Here is a 25257-nt window from a genome sequence, read left to right as displayed (position 1 = left end):
ACTGGGGACATACTGACACGGATCTCCCACACATCCTGCCCTGTACGACCTTTAGCATTGAATAAGAGCCCTGGGAGCATCATCACAGTAACTTTTAAGGTGATTTTTATTGTATATGAATCAAACCAAGTAGATTGTGTGAGCTAATTTTGATACACCATTACTGTCGTAAATGACGCTAACTCTAACATAGTATTTTAGAGGAAAGTGACTTTCTCCATTCATGTACAACTGAAAATACTAGAACCCAATAACTTCATAAGTCCATCCCGAGATTGAGCTTGTCATCGTTATCTTGGACAATGCTTCTGTGTATCGAGTTTCAGTCTTTTATATTCTTCCCGTGTATCAAAGCTTGGTGCGAATGGGTAACAAGTGCTCCTGTCTTCATTTTCTAAAACTAGCCGGGACTGTCTCTTCTGTAAAATACTCCTCTCTGACCTCCTTTCCGGAGCAAAATCTCGCCTTTGAAATTGCAAATACAAGTGTAAGCAAATAACATATAAAAGCAGCTGAAAAAATAGAACTTTTGTTCTGTCAAGACAACATGAAGATTACGTAATCAGAATTTGAGACAACAGCTATTTCTTTTATTGTAGAATTTATTAATGGCAAAGCATAAAAGGCTCAAATGATAGAAATAACTAATCATGAAATGGATGGGGAGCCTTGGAGCAACGGTGAAGTCTTCGTGTGACGTATAGGTCACGCCGTCACGGGTTCGAACGGTAGAAGAAGCCACTAATGCTTGCATTAGGGTAGGCTGTCTACATCCACACCCCTTGGGGTGTGGCCCTTCCCCGGACTCTGCTAATGCGGGATGCTTTATGCACCGGGCTGCCCTTTTTTTTTTCTAAACTAATCATGAAATGGAACTTGTGAGAAACTGAAGACTGTTGCATCAAAGGTGCTATCTAGGGATATTTCATGCTTGTTTTAGCCTCGAGGCTCCCTGTATAAAGGGTAAAAGCAGAGTTTGAAGATTTAAAAAGTGAGGTTACAGGCAGTAAATATACTCTCTCAGTGTGTCTGTCTAAACACAGGCATTAGTGCAATCATGAAGAGCTGATTCAAAGGGGAAATAACTTCAAAACATTGTGTAATTCTTCAAACGAAATCATAATGAACTATGGTTTACTATAAAGTGAGAATATAAGTCAAGCTTTTGGATATAAGACTTTTAACTCAAACAGAAACTATATATATATATATATGAGAAGTCAGCAAAGAATTAACTCCTTAATTAGTATAGTATGAAAATTCTTACCAATGAAGCATATTGCTTGAGCATGGGTTTGACAAGCTGCCACAGCGGTTTGAACACAAAAGGAGCTTCAACAAAAAGAACCTGACCTAATCGTCTTGGATAATAGTAGTAGAAAACATCAAACTGTGCCAGAATGAATAAAGAGAAATCAGCATGCGACTTAAACTGTTCAAGATTCTGACGAAAATTGCTATGTGCTATATACTAAAATTCAAGTAAACACAATGAGACGGTACAGAAGATGACATTAGCAAGTCCAGGAAGCATCTATAGGCCCGTTAGTGACCCACTTGACAAAGATTATTGTGAAAATCAAGAGAAGCTGGTGTATGAGGGTGTTATTTATAGGAACACCAAGAGAAACATCATTAAGTTTCTCAAGCTGAAGTTCTCAAACATAAAGTTTCATGATGTATCAGCATCTTGAAAGTTAAGTTTTACTTGATAAAGGCCTCTATAGTTTAGTCACACAAGAAAAAAGAAAAAGAAGATAGAAAACCTTATGACTCAAATCATCCTAAACTAAAACACGGGGAGATAAATCATGCAAGAAATGTAAAAGAGCAATTACAGAGCACATTACCAAAAAAGTAAGGAACTTAAGATCTGCATTCTCCGTTCCAAACTCTCTCAGATCAATTATACCAAGTATGTCTTGTTTGCCAGTGGGAAGTCTGCTCAATGCCTTCTCAATTAGAAAGACACATAACTTCTCATCTTCATCAGGATCCTGCTTCTGTGGCACCAAATTTTAGTGTATAGATCAGAGCTGCTGAACAGGATCTACAGGGGAAAAACTTTATTTCATAAGAAATCACCAATTCCAACATTGCTTTTATTGAAATGTGTGACCATCTCATCTAAAGGCATAAGTTGTTAGAGAGAGCACACTTTTATATATTTTATTATATTCTCAATACCATCCCAATTCATGGTTTTCCGATGTTGGGCCCCATATTAAATTGTCCATGCTCCAGATGTCCAGATCTGGGCGGGGCGGGGGGTTGAATCTCCCACATTGGCTAACGAGAAACACTTTTCTTCTTCTTAAGAAACTATAGTAGATAGATAAGCTTTATATTTTCAGTTAGTACAAAGTTGGAGGCATTCTGAAAAATAGAACTTCAATAAAGATAAAGAATTAGATCTAGCTATGGGTCAAAATTCAAAAGTTTCATGACAGAAAAATCCAATCGCATGAAATATCTAGGAGGAAGTAGAAATGCATGTTTTGTTTTTGACATCAGTAACACTTTAATGTCACTCGCTTTAGTTAAAATACAAAGCATAATCTTCAAGCTTGTACTAAAACAATGAAATGTGACATCAGGAATGTATGACTTCAGAAATTCTGATTAGTCAAATAGGGATGGGTTCAAAGTTTGGTTCTCTGAATTAAAGCAAACAGCAAAAGTGCAGCAAAAGCTATCCTTATTTACTCTTAAGAAGATTTGAAAATAATTCTAGTGTTACTAATGTAGTTTTAAGATAAGCTGAGTCACATTGTTACCTGAGGAAAATGCTTTGATGCGTTCACTATCAAGACTGGTCTTCCATAGACATCAAAATTGTCGTGCACGTATGCTTTTCCAGTTTCAGCAATACTTTTAACTGACTCTTCTGACAAATTTTTTACACCAAATTCACGACGCCATCTCTGATATGAAAGTTTGGGAGATATATCATTGTTAGTGACTCTTCTTACTTTGAATCTTACAGAAACTATTATATCATTGCAAATATACGACTCAGATGCAGCTTCTAAGTAACTTCGAGATAATTGAAATGAAGAATTGACAGACTGAAACAAGTCAACTGGCAGGCAAGAGGAACAATATTCCCATTCTTCTCATCTCCATGAGGTAATGGAACATTGATAGTAATCTTAGCCATCCAGTGTCCCATGTTTCATTGAGAAAACCTCTAGTAGCTTACGGTAAATTTAGCATTAGAAATTTCAAGTTGGGTATAAAATTTGACACAGTGAAAAAGTCAAATGAAAGGCAGAGGAAACCAGGTGGAAGGAGGAAAAGTAAATCTGAAAACAGTAAAGATAGATAGATGAGGCCTTATGGGTGCAGATATCATGCTGTGCTAATCCAAACGAGAGTAGCTATATGTTTTTTTCCTTTCAATGATCAAGTTCTAGTATAGCAGTCAAATTAACGCGATGATTCTAGTAACATAAACGATATAATTACAATGGCTTTATGCAGCTTGGAAACAGCATCATCAACAGAGAATTTGCGATCCTTCAGGAACCATAAAATCATCTCCTCATCATCTCTTCCATTTCTTCCCACCGGGAGATCAGTATATTCTTTTTCAAGTCTCTCCTTTACATCCAGCACTAACTGCAAAGTTCAAATGTGGCTCCATCAGATTTAATCACAACATTGTTTTTGTAAGAAGTGCTTACATGGTGTCATCACTCATGAGATGGTATGTAGCAAACAGATTGTCTAGTACTTAAATAAGACTTATTATCTAGTACTTAACTAAGACTTATTATTTAAAAGGAGCTCCTTATCCGCTGAAATTAAGTAGATCATGATCTGTGCTTTCCTAATATCCTGGAACTGACTTATGAGGAACTCGAAATGTTTCATAGAGTCGCTTATTGAGGCAAAAAATCATTTCTATAGTTTGTCCTAAAGTTGGGATACACATTCAGCATGACCTTGTGGGTTGAAATTACTTCAAACCAATTTTCATAAATTTCAAGATCTTGATTGTCTTTAATGAATTAAAGGTTATAGAAGTTGGGAAAAGGAAAAGAGAAGTTCCAAAACCACACTGATTAACTGTTTTTGAAGAGATAGACAACCGAAAATCATTGATTAGAAATCAGTAAAACTTGAAACTTGTTAAAGAGTTACTTCTAAGATGACATGTTAGTAGTTACATGTACTCTTACTTTGTAACAGGTGAAAGATGGTCTGTATTCTCTAGCAAACCTAACAATTTTAAATAGATAGTTAAGGCTCAAGAAAGCAAATAAAGACCAGCAAATTGACTTGTTGAAGAACTGAAAGCATAAAAAATTATGTAATCCAAACATCATTCTTTTGCATTAACTGCAAAAACCTAAAGACATTTTGGGTGAACTCTAAACTTCAATAAAAAGACAAAAAAAAGTTCATGACAAAGAGCCACTTTTAAGTTAAAAGAAAAGAGTCTATTGCGACGCAATTCCTCTGGAAATTAACAGAGATTGCAGTAAAATTCACCTTTTGGGATTTCTGAGGGTCTATTGCGACGCAATTCCGAATACATAAGCTGCTATATCCATGGGGTTTATTGGCAACAAGAGTAGCTTTGACAAGATGGCGACCTAGTGGAGGTCTAAAAACCAACTGGAATGCCATTGCTCAACTTGTGATCTTCTCTTAATCTGGGTGAATTAGGTGACGTTTACTCTTTAATTGGAGTAATTATATATATGGAAAGAGAGGTGAAACAGGAGGGGCAAATAGGATTCGAGTACGTTATGTCGTTACGGCGGGTGAGGTAAGGTGCCACCTGATCTTGCTCAGCTATCTTTTGCCATGTTTTTTTTTCTTTCTCTTCTCTTCACTTATATTGTCCTTTTTGTAAAAGTAATATTCAAAAGTCCTAATTTATTCATATTTTTTTTCCTTTTTTAATTTGTCACAAAGAGAATGTCTCATTTTTATATTTAGTAACATTTTAGTTTTTAAATTTTTATTATTTTTTAATTGCGTGTCCAATCAACTAGTATGAAACGGAGGTTGTGCTATCTTGTTTGAATGACAACTTAGGGAAGGAGAAGTCGTGACTGGGAATCAAACCTTGCACCTCTAGCTTGAGTAACTGAATAATATTCTACTTTGCCTTTTCTTTTTCCTCCTTAATAATGTTGATTGTCCACAAATTTGATAACAGGAGCTGGAAAATGTGCTAAAAATATGAGGTGCGGAAAATTCTCATTATATATGACAGAGCGTCCTTCACAAAAGAATTATCGACAACTCCAAAAAGCATTCTGCCGAGGGACCTTGAAATTACGAAAAGTTATTCCCTTATAAAGTCATCAAAAGAGTGACATCGCATTTCTAGGAACAAAAATAATAGGAATAAAGATTTGATATCGCAATAAAAGCGCAAAACTGAGACACAATTCCATTAACAAAAAACTAAGCAACTAAGCAAAGAGTTTGTAGCTGAAACATAGTTGGGGCAAATAGAAAATGAAGAAATTCTCTCTTTAAATATCTAATGCTAGAGTACAACTGGAGCCACAAAATTCTTCCCTCTTTCTTTCATTTATATTGTAAACAACTTGCTCATAACCGTTACATGAATGTTACACTCTAGTGCCTTTATAATCCTATGCTAGATCCTTCTGAAATCAATCACTTTACAATATGGAAATTGATCCAAGACACAACATGCCCTTCTGCACAAATATTTCAGAGGGGCAAAGAGGCTAAGCTTGCAGGCGTATCTGAGCTCTGAGGTCCTCTTCGCGTATTAAAGTTTGGCTATGTTGGCTGCTGAAGCATCTGTTGGAGCTGAATGACCTGCTGCTGCTGATCTGGTGGCAGTGAACTTAACTGTTCAGGAGTGAGACTCAGTACTTGTTGCAGCAAGGCAGACTCTACGTCCGAGGGAAGCTGCACCTGTTGAAAAACAAAAACATATCTTCATCTAACTAAACCACCATATTATAACTACATCCTGCATGATTCTAAATATAGTACCAAATCTAAACAATCAGTTGCTTCTATGAAAAAATAATTTTAAAAAGGCATTTAATATATTTACATCCAGGATTGTACCAGACTGCACCCGAAGTACTAGTTAGGCAATTCAGATCAATATATCAAACAAGAAAACAAATGGGAGTAGAAGCATTTAAATTCACTTTTCATTTGCAATTGATCGGTCTTAAGTTTCTTCAATTGATAAAAAGACACAGCACCACTCTAAAATTACCTGACTAGCTTGTTTATCAGGGTTTGACACTTCCGCTGCAACTGAAACTTGAGTCGAGGGTCCTGGCAGGGACGTAGATACACTTGCAACAGGCAAGGCATAACTTATTCCATCATTTAGCCTTGCCTGTTTCAATGGCCGACTCAGAAGATCTAGATTATTAGATGCCCCTCTCTTCTCCTCAGGCAAACCTGAAGGGTAAGCTGGTCTGGTAATCAAAGATGAATTATTAGGAGCCTGGGGTCGTCGAGAGTCTTTATTCATATTATCCAAGACACCAGAAATGGCTGAAGGGCTTCCCTGTTAACCAAAATAAAGAAAAAAAAAATTATACATGATCACATTGATGTCCCTTTGGAAGTGACATAAGTACAACATCACTAAAAGTAAGTCTCCACATACTGTTCCATATAGAAACCATCCTAAGGACTTCCTATTTTCATTGTGTTTGGGAGTCATATCGAGTAAATTTTCATGAAGCAGAAAGGGGTGAGGAGCAGAGCTTGTATTATCAAAGATAAAGCGACATTCTGCATAAGATGCTAGTTATCTTCTCGTTTCACCCAAAAGCTATTAAGAGAACCCAATATTTAAGCTCTCTTCCTTCCTAAATCCTAAGGTAAATTTATTCATTGGATAATTACTTACTCAACCAGTAAAGCATGCCAATCATCCATAGTAAGTCATATTGACCTTATCAGTTCATTTTCACAACTTTCAAACTAATGTTTCCATAGATTTTATATTTCGCCATTGCTGTTCTTGTATTTGCAGTACTAGACTAACAGTAAAGAAAGACAGGCACCTGAAAACCTTGTTCCAATAATTGGGGACGCATTGACGGAGGACGATGATAGCTTGTATTTGTTGTCCCCAGCTGATTATTATATGTAAAACTCGTAGATGCAACAGGCCCAGCTTGTTGTGAGAAAGGCGGCTGCATTTGCTGCTTTATAGCAGAGGAAGTTCCCACCTGAATTGGTGGGTTAACTGACACATTGACCTGGGGTTGCATTGGTGGACCGATTCTAGAAGGCGAGGGAAACTGACTGTGCAAAACTTGGTTCTGCCCTGGTTGCGCCAGTTGAACCTGAGGCCGTGCCTGAGGGAGCAAATTTGGGGGAAGTGGGGGTAACCCAGGAAGAGACTGAGTTGCTTGTTGTTGACTTCGCTGACTATCTAGTAACAATGGCTGCAGCTGAGGAGCAGCAGCTTGTCGAATATTTGGCGTCTGCAACTGCACATTTCAAAGATATTAGGTGTTGCTCTTTGACAAACTGATGCCTCAAAAAAAAAAAAAAAAAAACAGCAGCAGCAGTAGAATGTCCCCCAAAAAAGGAAGAAAAGGCTATATATATGTGCGTGTGTGCTGATTTTCAAATAAATTCTAGGCAAGGATTATAGAAACAATCCTTAACCTGGTACCGAAATGATAGAAATCAAACTCAAAAGAACAACAAAGTAAAGGAAAGCAATAGGAATTTAGAATAGACACCACTTGACAGCTTATATATATAGAGAGAGAAAGCGCGAGAGAGAGAAAGAGAGGATGTTGAGCCAGTGAACAAACCATTGGTTGGGTTACCATTCCCAGTATTAGTTGTGCCTGCATTGGCAAACAAATACAAACTTGTAAGCATGTGATTTCAATAATCATGCAATGTAAAAAGAAGCAACACTGCTATTCTGAAGCTAAGAACTAGTAATACAATCCCCTTCATGTTGAATAAAGCATGCTCAGCACTCCAGAAAATAAAAATGGCTATGCAATTTGCAATGCAGGAAAACATCCAAAACAATAAGCATACAGTACAGGTGCTCGGGGAAAAGTAAAGGTCATGGTTGTGATGATACTGCGAGCTTATCCACAGTACAAAAAAAATCATAGCAGCAGTATCTTCAATTGCTATTTATTCAATACGTTACCTGTAAGAAAAATGTAGATATCTTCTTTTCTTTGTCACACTTACTATAGTGAAATTATACAGAAAATGCATGTCCTGACTATGGCTTTCTACTCTGCATCTTAGGATGATAAAAATTGAAATTCAGATCAATTAAAATCATATGTTTGATGTCACTCCTCTAACAAAATTTATAGATAATGATTGTAAATTCTGTCCAAATGGGCCCTTGTTCAGAGGGATAGTGTTTGATCAAGTGGGCCCTTGTTCAGAGGGATAATGAAGATATTTTTAAGGGCTCCAATATATTAACTTTCTCCCATAGTCCCAACTCTTACAACTTTTTTCTTTTTTGATAAGGTAGGCCCCCATGTGATTACATTAGTATACAGATTCATTTGCCCATATCTAGCAAAAAGTTTTGAATTGTGACTTTCAAATACTGATGAAAGAAGCAGCCAAGGACAAAACACTGTAAATGCAGTTTCAGAAGCCTTAAGTGGCTGCTTGGCCATGCTGCAGTAATGGATAACATAAGCACAGAAGCTATATTGACATCTAAGGGGTCACCAACTATGAAAAATAGATGATTGTTTTTATTATTGAGTAGTCAGCAATAGCAAAAAAGCTAACAACAGCAGAAAGGTGCAAATACATTAAGCATCTACCATAGGTCAATACCTGAAAAAGAGCTTTTGACAAATTTGGAATTGCTAGCAGCAGTTGGCGTGTCTGTTCCTTGTTTTGTGAACACATCGCCTGTCATCAAAATTACAATAATCATGTCAAGCAGTTATGAGGATCACATACATTGATTGACACTGTAAATAAAGGAAATAGCCTGCCAGGATAAGACCATTTGGCTAGTTAATTCTTATACCTCTGGCCATATGAGGAGTTTGTATTGTTTCGGTTACGTCTAGCATAACTTAGCAGAGCGTCTTTGAAAGCTACTCAATTTTTATTTTTTTTTATATTCCAAGTTTGTTTCATATTATAATTTTGCAGCAATATTCAAGAACCAGAAATATCATAAATGGGAGAAGGATTTAATCAACATGCTGACCTTAAACTCAGACATAACATCATTCAGTTGGCTCCTAGACAATTTGGACATATGTAGTGTTAAAGGATCTACTCCAGACTGACCGAATGAGCTGCCACTCTGAGCAGCTCCAAGAGCTCCTGACATAACGGCTGCAGCAGTCATAGCTACCGACATGCCTAATGGTTGCTGAAGTGCAGAATCCACGGGGACAGCTGGTCCCCCTATGTGCTTTTTGGGATCTGATAGACATTACCATAGAAAAAATTAGATTCTAATATTCTAAAGGAAAAATGAAAGAAACAATTGCTACTGCTGATATGAATCTCATGCCCCCCTCTCTTTTGCCTATTGGAAAAGAAAGGGTGAAAAGCAGAAGTGAAGTTGAAACATACCAGCATTCGCGACCATGCCAGGTCCACCGCGACCCTGTCAGAAAAGACAAACATGGTCAATTGAATAGATTTTATTAAAAATGAGAGAAAAGAAGTATCTCAAGATTATAAGTCCGTTTCCTTTTCTCTTTCCTCACTAGGTGGGTTCAATAAAGTAAAATTGCTTGAGTCGGAAAAATTGATGTCCAGAAAAAAATGATAATACTTCACACATGAAGTTCTCTCAGAATATTTATGCTTCCACCATCTTCATCAAGAAGGGTATATTAAGAAGTGCTCCTTTCATCCTAATCAAGGAACTGTATTCCATTTGGGCATGACTGTTAATGTTAAAGGATTCGCACATAAGTTTAGTATAGAAGTGGTAAAATTGCACCTTTTTGATTAAAAAAAAAAGAATGAAAAATTGAATGTTGTAGATTGCTGGCCTTGACTCTCAAGTTTACACATTAACATGAGCAAGAACCTTCATTATCCAGTTAACCGGGTTGAAATTATTCAGTAGTTAACTGTGATTTGGGGTGCAAACAGGACAGTTGCTGCTACGTTTGGCGGCAAAACATAAAGCATCTGCTATGTGGCAAGGAGCAATAGAAGATATGAGAAGTAGTTGCCTATGTGGAAAAGAAGTACTTATCCATGGGGAAAAGATTAACACTGACCAATAGTGTTTCGGGTAGCACCCCGGGGCATTGGTCTAGTGGTAAGAGCGCATCCCGTGATATGTGGATTAGGTAGCTAGAACGTTAAAGCATAAAATATCAACTTTAATGGTCTTTAACCAGGGTGAAAGCCAGTGGCGTAAATGTTGAAAGAAGAAGTTCATCTCCGACAGAACCTAATGTAATGCCAATACCACCTTGTATGAAATTTAATCATTCGATAATTCCACCAGCACAATCATGACTATGTTGAAATAGCCATTCATTGAGTAGTATAAAACCAATAACTTTTGATATATATATATATATATATATATATATATATATATATATATATATATATATATGTGGACATTTTGGTTGAGACATGCAGCTCAAATAAGCAGGAAAATGGCTGTTCAATCCAGCGACAAGAAATTAAGAGAACAGTTAGTGGAAGAAACACACTAAAGTAATTTTTGATAAGGACATACACATAAGAAAAATGGCTAATGATGTCTAAATATCTTACCTGTTCACGATTTCTGTCAGAATTCTTATCATTTTCAGCAAAATCAACTCTTAGCTGCCGACCATTTATCTCGTACCCCTGAAGGTTGCGACGAGCACTCAAGGCAGTCTCTTCATCCTTGTATTCGCAGAATCCATAACCTTTTGGTTTCCCAGTTTCTCTATCAATCACTAATCTGAGGGGAAAAACAGAGAAAAAAAGATGAGAAATGCTAGGCATACTCATCCAAGCAAGAAAGAAGAAGGGCGATGAAATTATCTCCTATCAGATGAAAAAGAGTCTCCTTATCCTCCACATAATGCCCTCTAAACAGAACTTTAAAATTCTTGACTATTAAACCAGTTGCAGTAAAAGATTCAAGCATTCATTTTTATACTAAGGGTGTGTCTGGTATGGAAGAAAACATTAATGTTTTCCAATTTTCCCATGTTTGGTAGGTAGAAAAAATTTGGAAAACATTTTCTCTAGGAAAACAAGTTACTTAAAAATGAGGAAAATGACTTCCCTAATGGAAGTAGGGAAAATAAGTTCCACAAGTGACATTCCAAGTTCATTGTCTCCTCCCCACCCACCAACACCCCCAAACCCCTCCCCTTGACCATCCCACCCCCCAAATCCACACTCCCCCACCCATAGTGTTTTGCTAGATTACATATAAATGCTCTTGAGATAATATTTTTCTTGCTTACTCACCAAACACTAGAAAATAAGTAAGAAACCCACTTGTTTTCCAAGAAAACATTTTCCTTCATACCAAACACACCCTAAATGATGTTAGGTTTTCTAGCTCTCAAGTTCACTCTATCCATTAGTCACCTCCTCAAATCCTCAATGAGCAATCTAACATCTACAGGGATGTGATAATCAGCATTATGAAACACCAAATTTGTGATGTAAAGGTTAAAAGAGTATATATATATATATATATATATATATATATATATATTTTTTTTTTTTTTTTTTTTTTCACTATCTTCCCTTTCTTACATATACTAGATAAGTTAGTGCACTTGAAATATGACAAACTCTTGTATGTCCTGCTACGGAAAACCAAATCAGCTGCTTCAACTAAGTAAATTATAAAACAAAGAAAAGATAAAAGTATTTGTGAGTTAAAATAAGTGGAGAAGGTGAAGAACTAACCTGAAGGAAACAACTGGTCCAACTTCCTCACAGATTTGAATTAGTTGTTCCTCAGTAGCATCATATGGTATATTCCCAACTACATCATCCACAAAAATAAATCCAAATTACCTACTAACATCTTACTAGCACTACTAATACATACATATACATAAATTGGATCGAATTACCAAACCCCAGAAAGCCCAATGAGTTAAAGATTCAATCTTTCAACTTGCAAGAAACAATTGGTGGAATTACATTAGAATTGAGAGATAAAAAGATGCTAACCAAAGACGCAGCGACGCTGAGAATCAGAAGTGGCCATAATAATCACAAGGTGAAGAAGCTCCAATGAATTATAAGCTTCATCTTTTCCCTCTTATAATTCATTCATGTCCCGCTCATTCACTCCTTTCTTCTTTCCTTTTCAAATTGGGATTAAGCATTGACCCAGGTCGAGCAACTGACCAGGGAAAAAAAAAATGTAGAAACGGAAACGGGTCAGGCGGATCGGATCATGGCAGCCCATTAATTTACTTACTACTCCTAACTTTCGTTGGGGGTTGGTAATTACTAGTAATTAGAATGCCATTCTTGTTCTTATATATAATAATAATAATAATAATAATAATAATAATTAAAAAAAAAAAACGGAAAAAGGATCATTTATGCTGAATATATCCTTCGTTATATTTTGGGTTCAAATATATCCCTGTCATTATATTTTCCTGGGAAATTCGCAGGAATGCCCTTATTTTGGGGTGGTTTTTAATTTTTGCCCAGCAAATTGATGGTTTTTAATTTTTGCCCTTCGCCTAATATCACGAGGTTTGGAACCCTGACTTAGTCAAAAAAAAAAAAAAAAAAACTCGCAAGGCAGAGTTTTGTAGCAAAGTTAGGCCTCAGGCAGAATTTTGAATGCAAAACTCTACCTGCAGGCAGAGTTTTGCAAGTCAAAGTTAGGCCTCAGACATAGTTTTGCAAGCTATCAGTCATAGTTTGCCTGCAAACTCTACCTGCAGGTAGAGTTTTGCAAGCCAAAATTAGGCCTCAGGCATAGTTTTGCAAGCCAAAGTTAGGCCTCGAGCATAGTTTTGCAAGCCAAAGTTAGGCCTCAAGCATAGTTTTGCACTTCATCAGGCATAGTTTACCTGCAACCTCCCTTGTGAATTTTTTTTTTTTTGTCTGAGCGAGATTTCGACCTCAGATCCCATGAGTTTTTAGGCAAAGGGCAAAAACTAAAGATTTCAAATTTGAGGGGCAAAAATTAAAGCCCAGTGCTTTTGAATGGCAATCCGCACAAAAAAAACTATTTTCCTTATTTTAACGGAGAGACACGTGTCATCATCTTATTAGCCTATTTTAAACTATACCCTAATTAATTAAAATTCAATTCATAACTCGGTATCCAATTAAAAAAACCATACTCATACCCAAAAAATACAATACAAGCTTCGGAAAGCTTCTTTAATGGCTTCTTCTTACTACTCCTAACATACTTACTACAAAAAAAAAAAAAAAAAAAAACCAATAATGACAATTTATAACACCTTTTGAAGTTCTTCCAAAGTAGAATGTTAAGAGAGAAACTGAGAGAATTATTTGACTGATGAATTCGTCTTGGTTTAGGGGCGTGAATTCCTCACGGTTTAGAGCCTGTTTGGATGGGCCTAAAAAAACAGCTTATAAGCTGGAAACAACTTATAGGCTGCTTTAGATAAGCTAAACCAAACGAGCCCAATTAATTTTTTGGGCTTATTTTAAGCACAAAATGGCTTTAAGCTGGCCAGTCAAACACTAAAAAAAACTGAAAACAGCTTATAAACAACTTATAAGCCAATCCAAACAGGCTCTTAATTAGGCGTCTTTCGGTTTAGGGGTGTGAATGCTTTACTTTGTTTTGGAATTGGGTCGGATAATGACATTTGGTAAGGTAATGCGTAAAATATTGGGGATAGGTCTTTTTATTCTTGAGTTGCCACGGGTTTTTCCGTTTAAATTAGGGGTATATTTGTGCCATAATATAACGGTAGGGTCTTAATTAAACTGATAGCGTAACGAAGTGTATATTTGAACTATTTTCGATAGTATAGAATTTTTTGACTCTTTTTTTTTTTAAAAAAAAAAAGGGGGGCAAATTTGACTCTTTTCCCTGATTTCGAGTTTTTAATTTCCTTTTATTCTTCTATTTTCTATCCCCCTACTACTACTTTCACTTCTACGTCTACTTCTACCGCCAATCACCCTTATTCTATATTTGTATGTACAAACAAAAGCATATGTGTAAGATCCATCCCTATATTGGCAAGTTGAAAATATAAATGTTATTTACTAATATCTATAGTTTGATGTAATTTGAAACTCCGACGTGTTGGTTAATATTATAATTATTCTCTTATCACCTGATAAAAATATATGACATAAGTTTGAATCTCAATTACAAAAATTTGTGTTTATGACAAATAAACCAATGTTGATTTTGTGGCTGAACTCGTCTCTCGTAATATATATAAATATGAAAAATTTCATAATATTGCCCCAAATGTGCCGCTTCATTTTATCTTAATGTTATTGGTAATCCATGTAGCAATTGAATAAGAAATGACAAATTGTAACCAAAGAGAAACTATGAAAGTTGATCGCTTATGCTTTGATGAAAAAATTACTTCATAACAATAAAAATTTAAAAATTATCACACCATCACAAATTTAACCATTTATGTAAAAATCGTTTCATCTCAATTCTCCAGGATGTGAAACAACATTAAACGTACACTATATTTCCCAGCACCTCAACCATGTCAATACACGTTGTCCAAACGATAAAAAACGTAATAAATCATACTACATAGTAGTAATAATTTGCCCGAGTAACAATCCTCTACGCTTTGGTAAAGAATATGATATGACATATTTCATGCTACAACGAGTAACTATAATTTCAAAGAAGCTCTGGACCAGGAAGAGGCTTGCTTTGGGATAGAGCTGTCAATATGGGTTAAGGCCCGTGGGCCGATCCAATCCAACCCGTGATTTGATAGGGTTGGGCTTGAATTTTTGGAGCCCATTTAAGAATGAGGCTTTTTAACCCCAGGCTCATGGGCTTGAGCGCGCGTGGGTTGGGCCGGCTCGTGGGCCTAACAAAAAAAATATAAAGAAAGTGAAGATGTTAAGATAACCTTGTCACAAGCAGATTCAGATGTGCTGGTGTTGGATACGTCATAAGTGTTGTAGAAATTTCTTTGAGAAGTTTATTTTACTTTAAATGGATGGAATGGAATATTGTCTTTTATTTTGCATATTATTGAGATCCATTAGAACAATGCTAGGTTAATATTCCTATTTAGCTGGTTATATTGCTACTCATTAACTGTTTAGTTTGCTATTAATATCTCTATTTGATTCGAGTGATATTAGTTATTGATAATATGCTAAGTGTTAACAATGTCAAAAGTTATTCAGTTAAACTATCACTGAATGTTTGGCTTACAAGATCATTTTCTTGTTCAGTTGTATCCAAAATATTTGCATATGATGGTAGAGATTTCATACTGAAGTCATACAATCAAAATTTTACTTGAAACCAAACTTAATAAGCATTATTAGAATCATTTTATTGTGGATTTGAGACTTGATTAGCAAGTAGTAACACCGTGCAATATTGTCTTGTAAATATTTATGTTAGCATTTTTAAATTAGAATTTAAATTAAAGAATTATGAAGAATATTTTTTTTAAAAGGGTGTGTTGGCCCGGCAAGGCCCGCAGCTCACGTAGTAATAGGTTGGGCTTGCTCTTTTAAGGCCCATTAAAATGGTGAGCCAGCCCGGCCTGGTCAGCCAAATTTCAAAGCCTGCGTGGGCTGGGCCAGCCCGTTTTGACAGCTCTACTATAGGATAAAGGGCTGCATCTTTTATTACCTCTTTATTCAAGAAAATAATAGTATTTCCCTTGTTGGATTCATATATAGAGCCTGTTTGGATGGGCTTATGCCTATAAGCTGCAAACAACTTATAAGCTAAAAAAAATAAGTTGGGGTAGTCTAACTTATTTTTTTGGCTTATAAGTTGTTTTCAGCTTATAAGCTGCATAAGCTAAGTCAAATTGGCCCAATTATTTTTTTGAGCTTATTTTAAGCACACAATGACTTTAAGCTGGTCAACCAAACACTCAAAAAACTGAAAACAGCTTATAAGCAATTTATAAGAAACTTATAAGTCAATCCAAACGGGCTCATAGTTAACATATTTTGTCTATAGTTAATGGTCTATCTTTTAAAAAGATGTAACATCATCACAACCAAAGTAATTGAGATTGCATGAAATAAATCAGGTAACTTATGCATCTTTAAATATTTGATACTACAAACTTTTGATCGAAAAGATGAACTAGAAATAGCAAGCCTGAATTGAAATAGGTAACACTGCGTATTACATCCTATATATAAAAAATAGTATCATATTTGCCTTACACTCTACATAAAATTGGTTGAAACCAAGAAAATAATCAAGAATGAAGTCCTTCTTCCCCATCCGCTACATACTAAGCTTCAACACTATACCTTAAACCTAAAAACGGAGCAAGACAAACCCTGTATCTCCTTCTCCTCCTCCTCCTCCTCAATCTCCTGTCTCAGGTCAAATTTTCTCTCGTGCGCGATTGCCAGGTCTCTGGGATCCCAACTAGTAACCGCAATGCCGAGAACAATAGGTAGTAGAGGGCGGCCAAAATTGGCAGGTAAAGACATCATGGTCCGAGCAAAGGAAGAGACTCCTCGGATGATTGGCAGCATTGAGGGCACACCAACAGAGCTTAGTATTTCGCCAATGCTATCATCAGCAATATCGTCATGAATCAAAACATTACTCGGCAAATAGAAAGATTTCACGGTATATGGACCTAGAGGTTCCTGCACTATGGAATCCCTGCCCTTTGGCAGATATTGAAGAAATTCTTGAACTCGAAGTTCGATTATGAATAACGGACTAGGACAATTAGTGCTCTTCAAGTTGATCGTCTTCGGAAGGATAAAATCGTCTGTCCAAACTTGGAACGAGTACTCAACTTTGAACTCATAGGCGGTTTTTAGATTCTCCATCTTCAATTTTTGGTGGGGTGATGAAACAGAGGAAATTGTGTATTACAAAGTGTAAATTCACTTAAATGAACACAAGAGTGTGGGTGGTCAGTTCTTGAAGCAGTGTAAAGCATAGACTTTGAGAATCCCGGTTTGTGTAGAAATAGGAATCCCACGTTTTCCTAAATTGTCCAGGTTTCAGAATATTTTGAAATAAAGGAAACCATACGGTAACTTGAAAAACCTAGCTAGTTTGTCTAGAAATAGGAATAGAGTCATATTTCCAATATTTTTTCAAGTTTTAGAAAGTTTTGAAATATAAGGAAAAGTTGGTAACTTGATTTGCAAGTAAAGCAATTCTGGCCTTACTAAGTAGGAGCAATTAAACGAATAATAGTTCTCAAGAATAGAAAGAAAGATGAAAATTTTCTAACTAATACTTTCACATCAAATTACCATCATTTAGTTTTTGTTGTTTTGCAATAAATGGATATGGCGCACAAATAGAAACGTTTTATGTCGGATCAAAAAGAAAAATGTTTTATGGGTTAACCTTTAAAGTTCTTAACATTGAATTCAGTATAGTAATTAATTATTATGGGTTCAAACTTTCTATTTGTTGCAATTTTAATAAAATTTTGTACATAAATTTATGCTCCGCATCGGACAAACTTGGATGGTGCTGCAACGGTGCATCCGCCCTGACTTTAAATGTCATGTGACCCCTCATATCTGACTTCAAAAGGCAACACCATCACCTGTTGCTCTAATCATCGTTCTTGTAAATGACATGAGAATTATCTAGTCCAAAGAGAGTAAAAACGTACTAATCATAATATATAATCTGCGCGTAGTAACAGTCATATAAGCTTTGGTACAGAGTATGATACGAAATATGTTCATGCTACAACGAGTAAAATTCTAACTTCAAAGAAGCTCCAGGAAGAGGCTTGCTTTAGGATGAAGGCCTGCATCTTTGAGTGTCACTCCCATTTGATCCACACCATAGACTTTCCTTGGAAAATTTGAGATCAATCTGTAATTCTCAACTCCAGGCAACCCTAGTGAATCGATGTGTCTAAAAATTGCTTGAATCTTGTCTGTTGATGAGAAGCTCTGCTCCCTCCTTTCACCATTAGGAAATCGAATTGCAATCTGCACGAATTCATCAAGAAAAGTGAGTATCCGTGCATGGTACATTACATATCAGCATGCCACGGATTTAAGATATATACACTGACAGTATAATTTAACATGTTGCCATTTATTCTAAGTTACCAATCATGCTTATTCATAAATAGAGATACTTGCAATTACCTCTTAATTGACCTGATTGTGTAATCTACGTGGTCAATATGTATGACTTAAAACTCAAATGCAACACCAAGAAATATAATACTGTGCAATTACCTGAGTCACTGGAGCATTTTTTCCTGTACTTGCAATGGAAGGCTCCTCCTCCTTACTAGAATGGGATTGTGTAGGATCTTGCATAGTTGCTTTGGAAAAGATAGATTCTTTTTTCTTGCTAGGTTGGGATAGTGAAGGGTTTTGCATGGTTACTTTGGCAGAAGTAGCTTCTTTTTGCTTGCTAGTTTGGATAGTTGGATTTTGTTTAGGTTTCTCTAGATTTGATTTATTTGGGACATGTTCTGGTTTTGAATTCCGATATAAGGGCATTATGTTCTTGAGTTTCTCTTTCTCCTGAAAAAATCAAGGAATTTGGTTTGATCTCCAGCTTTCTCTTGATAAGACGAAATATAGAGCAAGTATAAAATAAACAGAATGGACCTCATCAATCTGAAGAGATGCAATGAAAGCTACATCTTGTTCTTCTCTTAGTCGGCGATCCGCCCTTAACTTTTCCTGCTCTCTGGCCCTTCCACTGCCAAAAGCCAATCCTTGTTCTTCCATTGTTCTTTGTAATATCTCCACTAATTCAGCTGGGGAGACTGGACCCTCCAACTATTCAATGGAAGTAAAAATAATGACTACATAAGGACCATCTAAACATTCACCTACTTCATAAAAATTGATCACCAAACTGAGTACCGGTACATAAGTTCAATGCTAAGTCATGTTACATAAAGGATAATTCTTATTCACTCTTCAGAATCAATACTCTCCTACTATCTTATTCTCCGGTTTTACCATTGGATGTTGTTTTCTTTGCTTCGGTAGTCGTACTATTTGTTGTTGGTACTGTTCTTTCCATCATTATTTTTTATATGGTTTCTTCACTACTGTCTTTCCCTTTCTCTGCCTTCTCAAGGTAAGGGTAAGGGTGCGTACACACCACTTCCCCAGACCCCACTTGTGGGAATACACTGGGTATGTCGTTGTTATTCAGAATCAATACATTATGAAGAGAGTCTGGCAGTAGGTTTTGCTTTTTACAATATGTTAGGTGCTTTCCCTGAATTCTAATTTGAAATGCAGTACTATATGGATATCTTAAGTCTGATTTCATCAATCAAAGCAGGGGAAACTTTTGTTCTTAGTATTTTTTGGATCCGTGTCTAAAGGGCAGCCTGATACATTAAGCTCCCGCTATGCACGGGGTCCTTGGAATGGTTGGAACATATCAGGGTCTATTATACTCAGCCTTACCAGGTTGTTTCAACGACTTGAACCTGTGACCTCACGACAACAACTCTTACTGTTGCGCCAACGGCCCCTTCTAGGAGATGTGTCTCCTTTTATAATTTATAAGGTTTGACACAATATATCTCTTCTATGTTAGAACATTTCTGTGAATGCTATTCTGATTTAAGTGGTCTTATTACTCCTCTTTTCATTCCAAATTGAAGAACACGATTGGCTGTACAAAATGGTGGACAATGCAATAAGAAATAGACTAAAATGACAAAGAATAAACTCTAGGTAACCTGTTGCAGCACAGCTATGCTATCTCCAGGAGCAGGAGCCACAAGGGCACAAAAAGGAAAACTTGAAGCCTTTAAAGTTGTTGCCATCTGCAAACCCTCTCCTCTATCAGCAAGTGCACCCCAACAAACATAATTTGCATCAAGAAACTGTACCACAAGGTCGCAACACAATGTTTCACTGCAGAAAGAAGGTGTAAAAGGGTGCTGTGGAGAGTGAAAGTACACAAACAAGAACTTGTGCTCATCCTTAGCTATCTTTAGTGCATCCATGAATTTACAGGCATAGAAAAATGGATGTTCAGTGCCATATTGCTGCTCAAAAGTGGTTAAAAATGCCCATTCTTCTTGGACCATTGAAGGGTCATGTGGGTAATTTTGTGTAGGGAAATCAAGTGGATCTTGAAAAGGGAATTCATAAGGGTGTTGGTAAGGGGAATTTGGGTGTGGTAATTGGTGTTGCTGATTTCTTCTTCCTCCAATTCCCATTAGGTCCATTCCTTGATCCATTACTCTTGAAAATCCACCCATAATGTTACGAGGAAGATTCACCATTCTTCTTACAATACCATTGTAGGATTGCCCTGTTGCTCTTCCACTTGAAGAAGACATCACTGCTCAAGAACAGTGTTGTGTTGTGTTGTGCCCTTATGTATATGAAAAGGTCGAATCTTGAAACTTAACTGGGAAGAGTGAGTCTTGTAAGTGTGAAATGAAGCTGTATGGTTTAAGGGGAATCCAAGGAATCAAAGGGAGGACTAGGACCTTTAGACTTTAGTGGTCAGTAAATTTTGACACTAAATAGTTAAATTGAAAAAGGAAAAGAAGGAATCAAATTAAGGGAGATATAACTTCTTGGTGTTGGTCAAAATCAGCTGGCCATAATCACTGTTGAAAAATTCTTGCTTTTATCAGACTTTAACAAAAGTAATTCTGGGAATATTTTCTCAGGAATTTTTCACCTGTCTTCTTCTACATAGTTCAAGAAGGATAAATTGTACTGAGAATAGATAGTGCAATCTTTTGTCACAGGCACTAGGTCATTTATTACAGGAGAGTGGATTTATAGAGTTATTTTGCTATGTTAGAGGCTGTTGATATGGAAGATAATGCCTACAGAGAAATTAAATAATACTTGGTAAAAGAATATGGCATTTTATTTGTCTCCATATCAAGATTAGATTCCAAAGTAGTTCACTATACTCCTTTCCCGATCAACAACCACAACTAGAAAACGATTAAAGCATGACTATAACATTTTTTTAAACTCCTTTGATCTTTAGCTTATCTATTAAGATGGTTACCAAAAAGTGTTGTTATTTACCAAGAGCACTAGAAATATAACACATATATTCTTCCTTTATGGTGAGGATAGGTAAGGCACTCATACTAGTATTACACTTTACTTGAACAAGAATTATAGGCTGGTGGAAAGTTGGGCTCGAGGAACGAAGTGTTCAAAAGGAGTAAAAAAATGATCTGCCAAAGTTCAGATTGACTAATGTTATTAGCTAAAGCTGTCCATGGACTATGCATACAAATATCTTAAAGTTGAATAAAGTATGAAAGTTCTTTGCAGAAAAATGGAAAAAGAAGTGCATAAGTGAGTTAGTAGAAGATAAGTGAATAAAATAAAACATCGAAAAGGAAATAGGGTCTGACACGTAGCTATTGATATTGCATTATTTTGTTTTGGATTGCGTGTGGACTGTGTATCAAGATGGGCTTCTACATCAGTCAATGTGACGCATGGAACATTAGGAAGCATTACTAGAAGCAGCGAGATCCATATATTTGGAATTAAAGTTGTACAAAATAAACCGATAAATCGTATCACACCGATAATTCAAACCAAATTGAGAAAAAACTCAACTAATGACTTGATTTGATTTTAAAAAGAAAAATCCAAACACTATTGGTTTGATTTGGTTTTAACTGAAAAATGTCAAATCGAATCAAACCAACCTGACATTATATTTATAAAATTTCAAACATATTTTATACATAAAAATATTTATTTATAGTGTAATTTATAAATGTTTCTTTAACTTTTTCATAGTTTTTTATCTTTTAACATATTATTTCTAGCTTGGAATTAGAATTTTTGAATAATCCAATAAGTTTTATAGCCCATGATATTACTAACTCAAATAAAACTCAACAAAAATCAAATCAATACTAATGCTAACAAAAGTAATTCATATCTAACACTGGAATGACAATAATGTTTATCTATTCTTTAGTTTTATATTAGTTTAAAAAGTGAAAATACATTATTTAATTTTATTTTTTTCTTTAATATCTAGTCATGTAATTAATACTTATTAGTCGTACTTATTTTAGCATGACTTAAGATTTTTAGATTATGATCATTTTCTACATGCTTTATAAATTATCTGTATTTATTGTAATATGACTTAGTACTTTTAGATTATGATCATTTTATTTTATGCAATTTCATTAACTTTTTTCATTGAATATTTTAGCACAATCTCATCTCACGTTTTGTGTTATTTCCTTAATAAATATATTAATTAGATAGTTGTACCTTACTAGCACTAAAAGAATATTTGAAGTACAAGTTATATGCTTTGTATGAAGACTTTACCTAAAAAAATCCAAAAAACCTGAGCAACCCAAAAAACCGAGAAAACCCGAAGTTGAAAAACCCGACTTTCGTTGGTTTGGTTTATAGATTTAAAAACCCGATATAATTGGTTTGGTCTGGGTTTTAAAAAATTCGAACCAATCTGATCCATGTACATCCCTATTTGGAACCTTCATCAGAGTTTGACACTATAGTTGACGCGTAAATTAATCCAACATGGCACTAAATATTGCTTTGTCTTAGTAGTTGTAAATTTTATCTCACAATACTTTAGCACAGTTTAATTTTCGCTTTTGGTCTAAAAATTTAAAATGGTATAATGGAATATAGCACTTTCTGACAATGCAGCAAACTCACTACAAACACAATTTTTAGTAATAGATCATCAATTATATGTCGAGATGCGCAAGCTGCCCGAAAACCGCTATTATTAAAAAAATTATAAATATAAAATTTAAATCAAACGCAAGAGATGTGTCTGCATCCGCTTATATAAACATGAAAATCTATCACTTCTATCTTATTTGCTCACTATTCACAATTATACCTTCGCCCAAATGGTAAAAGAGAAACGATTAAATCGACTTATATATTGTTTAACTGGAATTGATTCAGCAATGCATGACCCATCTAAACAATCTTAAAAAATACAATCAAGCTCATATCTAAAAGCTTGATATATTTACCACCTAATTTTGTTTGCAAAAAGTCGTTCCACAATGATTTTTAAAATAAGCATTTTTAATTTCTTAAAAGCTTGACCAAACAAGCTATAAATCTCGACTTGTGTGTTGGTTGAAATTACAATAATAACATACAATCCACAAATACGCTCGAAGACCTCGAAATGATCTTTTAGCTTTGGATAGAATTCGCATAATTACATGATTGAGAATTGAATACATTTTCATTGAGAATTGAACTGATTCTTTACTTGTTACAACCATAAATTGATAACGACAAGCTATAATTTCCTTTTGCCTAGAATGAGCTCTAAAATTAATTATGATAGAACTCTTTATGATGAGGTTAGGGCAACTGAATTGGGCTTCGGGCTAATAGATTGAATTGGGCCTGCAGGCATTTGCTTTAATTTTTGTCCCTCAAATTGTTGGTCTTTAATTTTTATCCTTCGCCTAATATCACAAAGTTCTGGGTTTGAATCTTGGCTCAGTTAAAAAAAAAAAAACATCGCACGGCAGATGCTTGTAGAAAAATTAGGCCTATTCAGGCAGAGGTTTGCCTTAAGGCAAACTTTTACCCAAAATTAGGACTCAAGGCAAACCTATGCCTCAAAGTTAGGCCTATTAGGGCAAAAGTTTGCCCTGCCTGAATAGGCCTAACTTTGTTACAAACTTCTGTCTTGCAATTTTGTTAATATTTGACTGAGCGAGGGTTCGAACCCGGAATCCATAGGTTTTAGGCGAAGCGAAAAAAATTAAAGATTTCAAATTTGAGGGACAAAAATTAAAAACTAGTGCCTTTGAAGGGCATTCCGCACAAAAAAATGTCTCATTTGCACGATTGGCCTTCAAAGGCACTGTCTGTAATTTTTGCCCCTCAAATTGTTGTTCTTTATTTTTTTTTCCCTTCCCTAATACCCTCAAGGTTCTGGGTTCGAACCTAGGTTCAGCCAAAAAAAAAAAAATGCAAGGCTGAGGTTTGTAGCAAAATTAAGCCTATTCAGGCAGAGGTTTGCCTTAAGGAAAACTTTTATCCAAAATTAGGCCTTAAGGCATACCTCTGCCTTAGGCCCTAACTTTTCGGCAAAGTTAGGTCTATTCAGGCAGAAGTTTGCCTTAAAACTTCTGCCTAAATAGGCCTAACTTTGCTATAAATTTCTACCTTACGATTTTTTTTTTTTTAATACTATATTTGACTAAGTGGAGATTCGAACCCGAAACCCTATGAATTTTAGGCGAACGACAAAAATTAAAGATTTCAAATTTGAGGGACAAAAATTAAAGACACTACCTTTGAAGGACATTCCACACAAAAAATTGACTGGGATTTGGTGCTATCTTTTGAAATGAATGTTCAGAAATTTAATCCGAAGGCTTTAGAGTTGCTTTAAAGCCCAATGAGTCCTTTTGAGCTCATATTAATTGAAGGTCTACTAAGGTAGATTCAACCCAAGGGCCGATTGTGTTACCTCTACGAGGATACCGAAAAGGGTAAAGTATGTATATATACATATCTTTTTTTCGCGTGGATTGCCCTTTATTTGGGGTGGTCTTTAATTTTTGCTCTTCAAATGTGGTCTTTAAATTTTACCCCCGCCTAACACCCCAAGATTGGGGGTTCGAACCCCAGCTCAGGTAAAAAAAAAAAATCGCGAGGCAAAATTTTAGAAATTTGCCCAGCGAAATTCTGCCTGAAGAGCAAAATTTAAAGACCACCATTTTGAGGGGTAAAAATTAAAGACCACCCCCAGCGAAGGGCAATCCTGCAAATTGCCCTATACATATTAACGAGAAATATTTACGAAACGTGACGATAGTTTTCTATTTACAAAACGTAACATTACAAATCTTATACAAAACATGCTTTTAAAATATATATATATATATATATATATATATATATTATTTTTTTATATTTTTTATTTTTTATTTTTATTTGGCTCAAAAATTTATGTATGAAATGTGTATATCTCGCTCAAGGCTTAAAAAGTTTGCTCAAAGTTTAGTTTATGAAAGCGGTATAAAAAATATATGAAATGTGGATATCTCGTTCAAAGCTTAAAAAATCCGCTCAAAATTGTATGTATGAAAACGGTATGAAATTTGTATCTCGCTCAAGGCTCAAAATTTCGCTCAC

The 25257-nt window shown here is 35.5% G+C and overlaps 3 protein-coding genes across 4 annotated transcripts; all 3 read right to left on the bottom strand.

The window, feature by feature from the left end:
* Positions 1-82: 82 nt before the first annotated feature.
* On the bottom strand, positions 83-4861 carry LOC132632627 (CRAL-TRIO domain-containing protein C365.01). The gene is made up of 6 exons (XM_060348624.1): positions 4498-4861; positions 3469-3621; positions 2778-2924; positions 1851-2003; positions 1268-1390; positions 83-465 (listed from the first exon to the last, which is right to left on the bottom strand). Exons 1-6 carry the CDS (start codon positions 4633-4635, stop codon positions 388-390), a joined length of 792 nt encoding a protein of 263 aa, XP_060204607.1. The 5' UTR covers positions 4636-4861; the 3' UTR covers positions 83-387.
* Positions 4862-5386: 525 nt separating this feature from the next.
* On the bottom strand, positions 5387-12407 carry LOC132632626 (cleavage stimulating factor 64). Of its 2 annotated transcripts, none has more exons than XM_060348623.1 (10): positions 12157-12407; positions 11887-11965; positions 10744-10918; positions 9571-9604; positions 9197-9417; positions 8812-8889; positions 7797-7832; positions 7032-7463; positions 6227-6526; positions 5387-5904 (listed from the first exon to the last, which is right to left on the bottom strand). In XM_060348623.1, the coding sequence occupies exons 1-10, from the start codon at positions 12191-12193 to the stop codon at positions 5773-5775; spliced, it is 1524 nt and encodes a 507-aa protein (XP_060204606.1). In that variant the 5' UTR covers positions 12194-12407; the 3' UTR covers positions 5387-5772. The 2 variants fall into 2 exon arrangements, with proteins under 2 accessions (XP_060204606.1, XP_060204605.1); XM_060348622.1 differs by having other exon boundaries at positions 5387-5910; positions 12157-12403.
* A 5350-nt stretch (positions 12408-17757) lies between these two features.
* Positions 17758-21430, bottom strand: LOC132632625 (plant UBX domain-containing protein 10-like). Its single transcript, XM_060348621.1, has 4 exons — positions 19833-21430; positions 18736-18909; positions 18355-18648; positions 17758-18099 (listed from the first exon to the last, which is right to left on the bottom strand). Exons 1-4 carry the CDS (start codon positions 20439-20441, stop codon positions 17872-17874), a joined length of 1305 nt encoding a protein of 434 aa, XP_060204604.1. The 5' UTR covers positions 20442-21430; the 3' UTR covers positions 17758-17871.
* Positions 21431-25257: the final 3827 nt, after the last annotated feature.

This window comes from Lycium barbarum, chromosome 3 (assembly GCF_019175385.1).
Source record: "Lycium barbarum isolate Lr01 chromosome 3, ASM1917538v2, whole genome shotgun sequence".
NCBI classification, from domain to species: Eukaryota; Viridiplantae; Streptophyta; class Magnoliopsida; order Solanales; family Solanaceae; genus Lycium; species Lycium barbarum.
The sequence above is the reverse complement of the archived record's forward strand: the minus strand, read 5'-3'. Positions and strand labels throughout refer to the sequence as shown.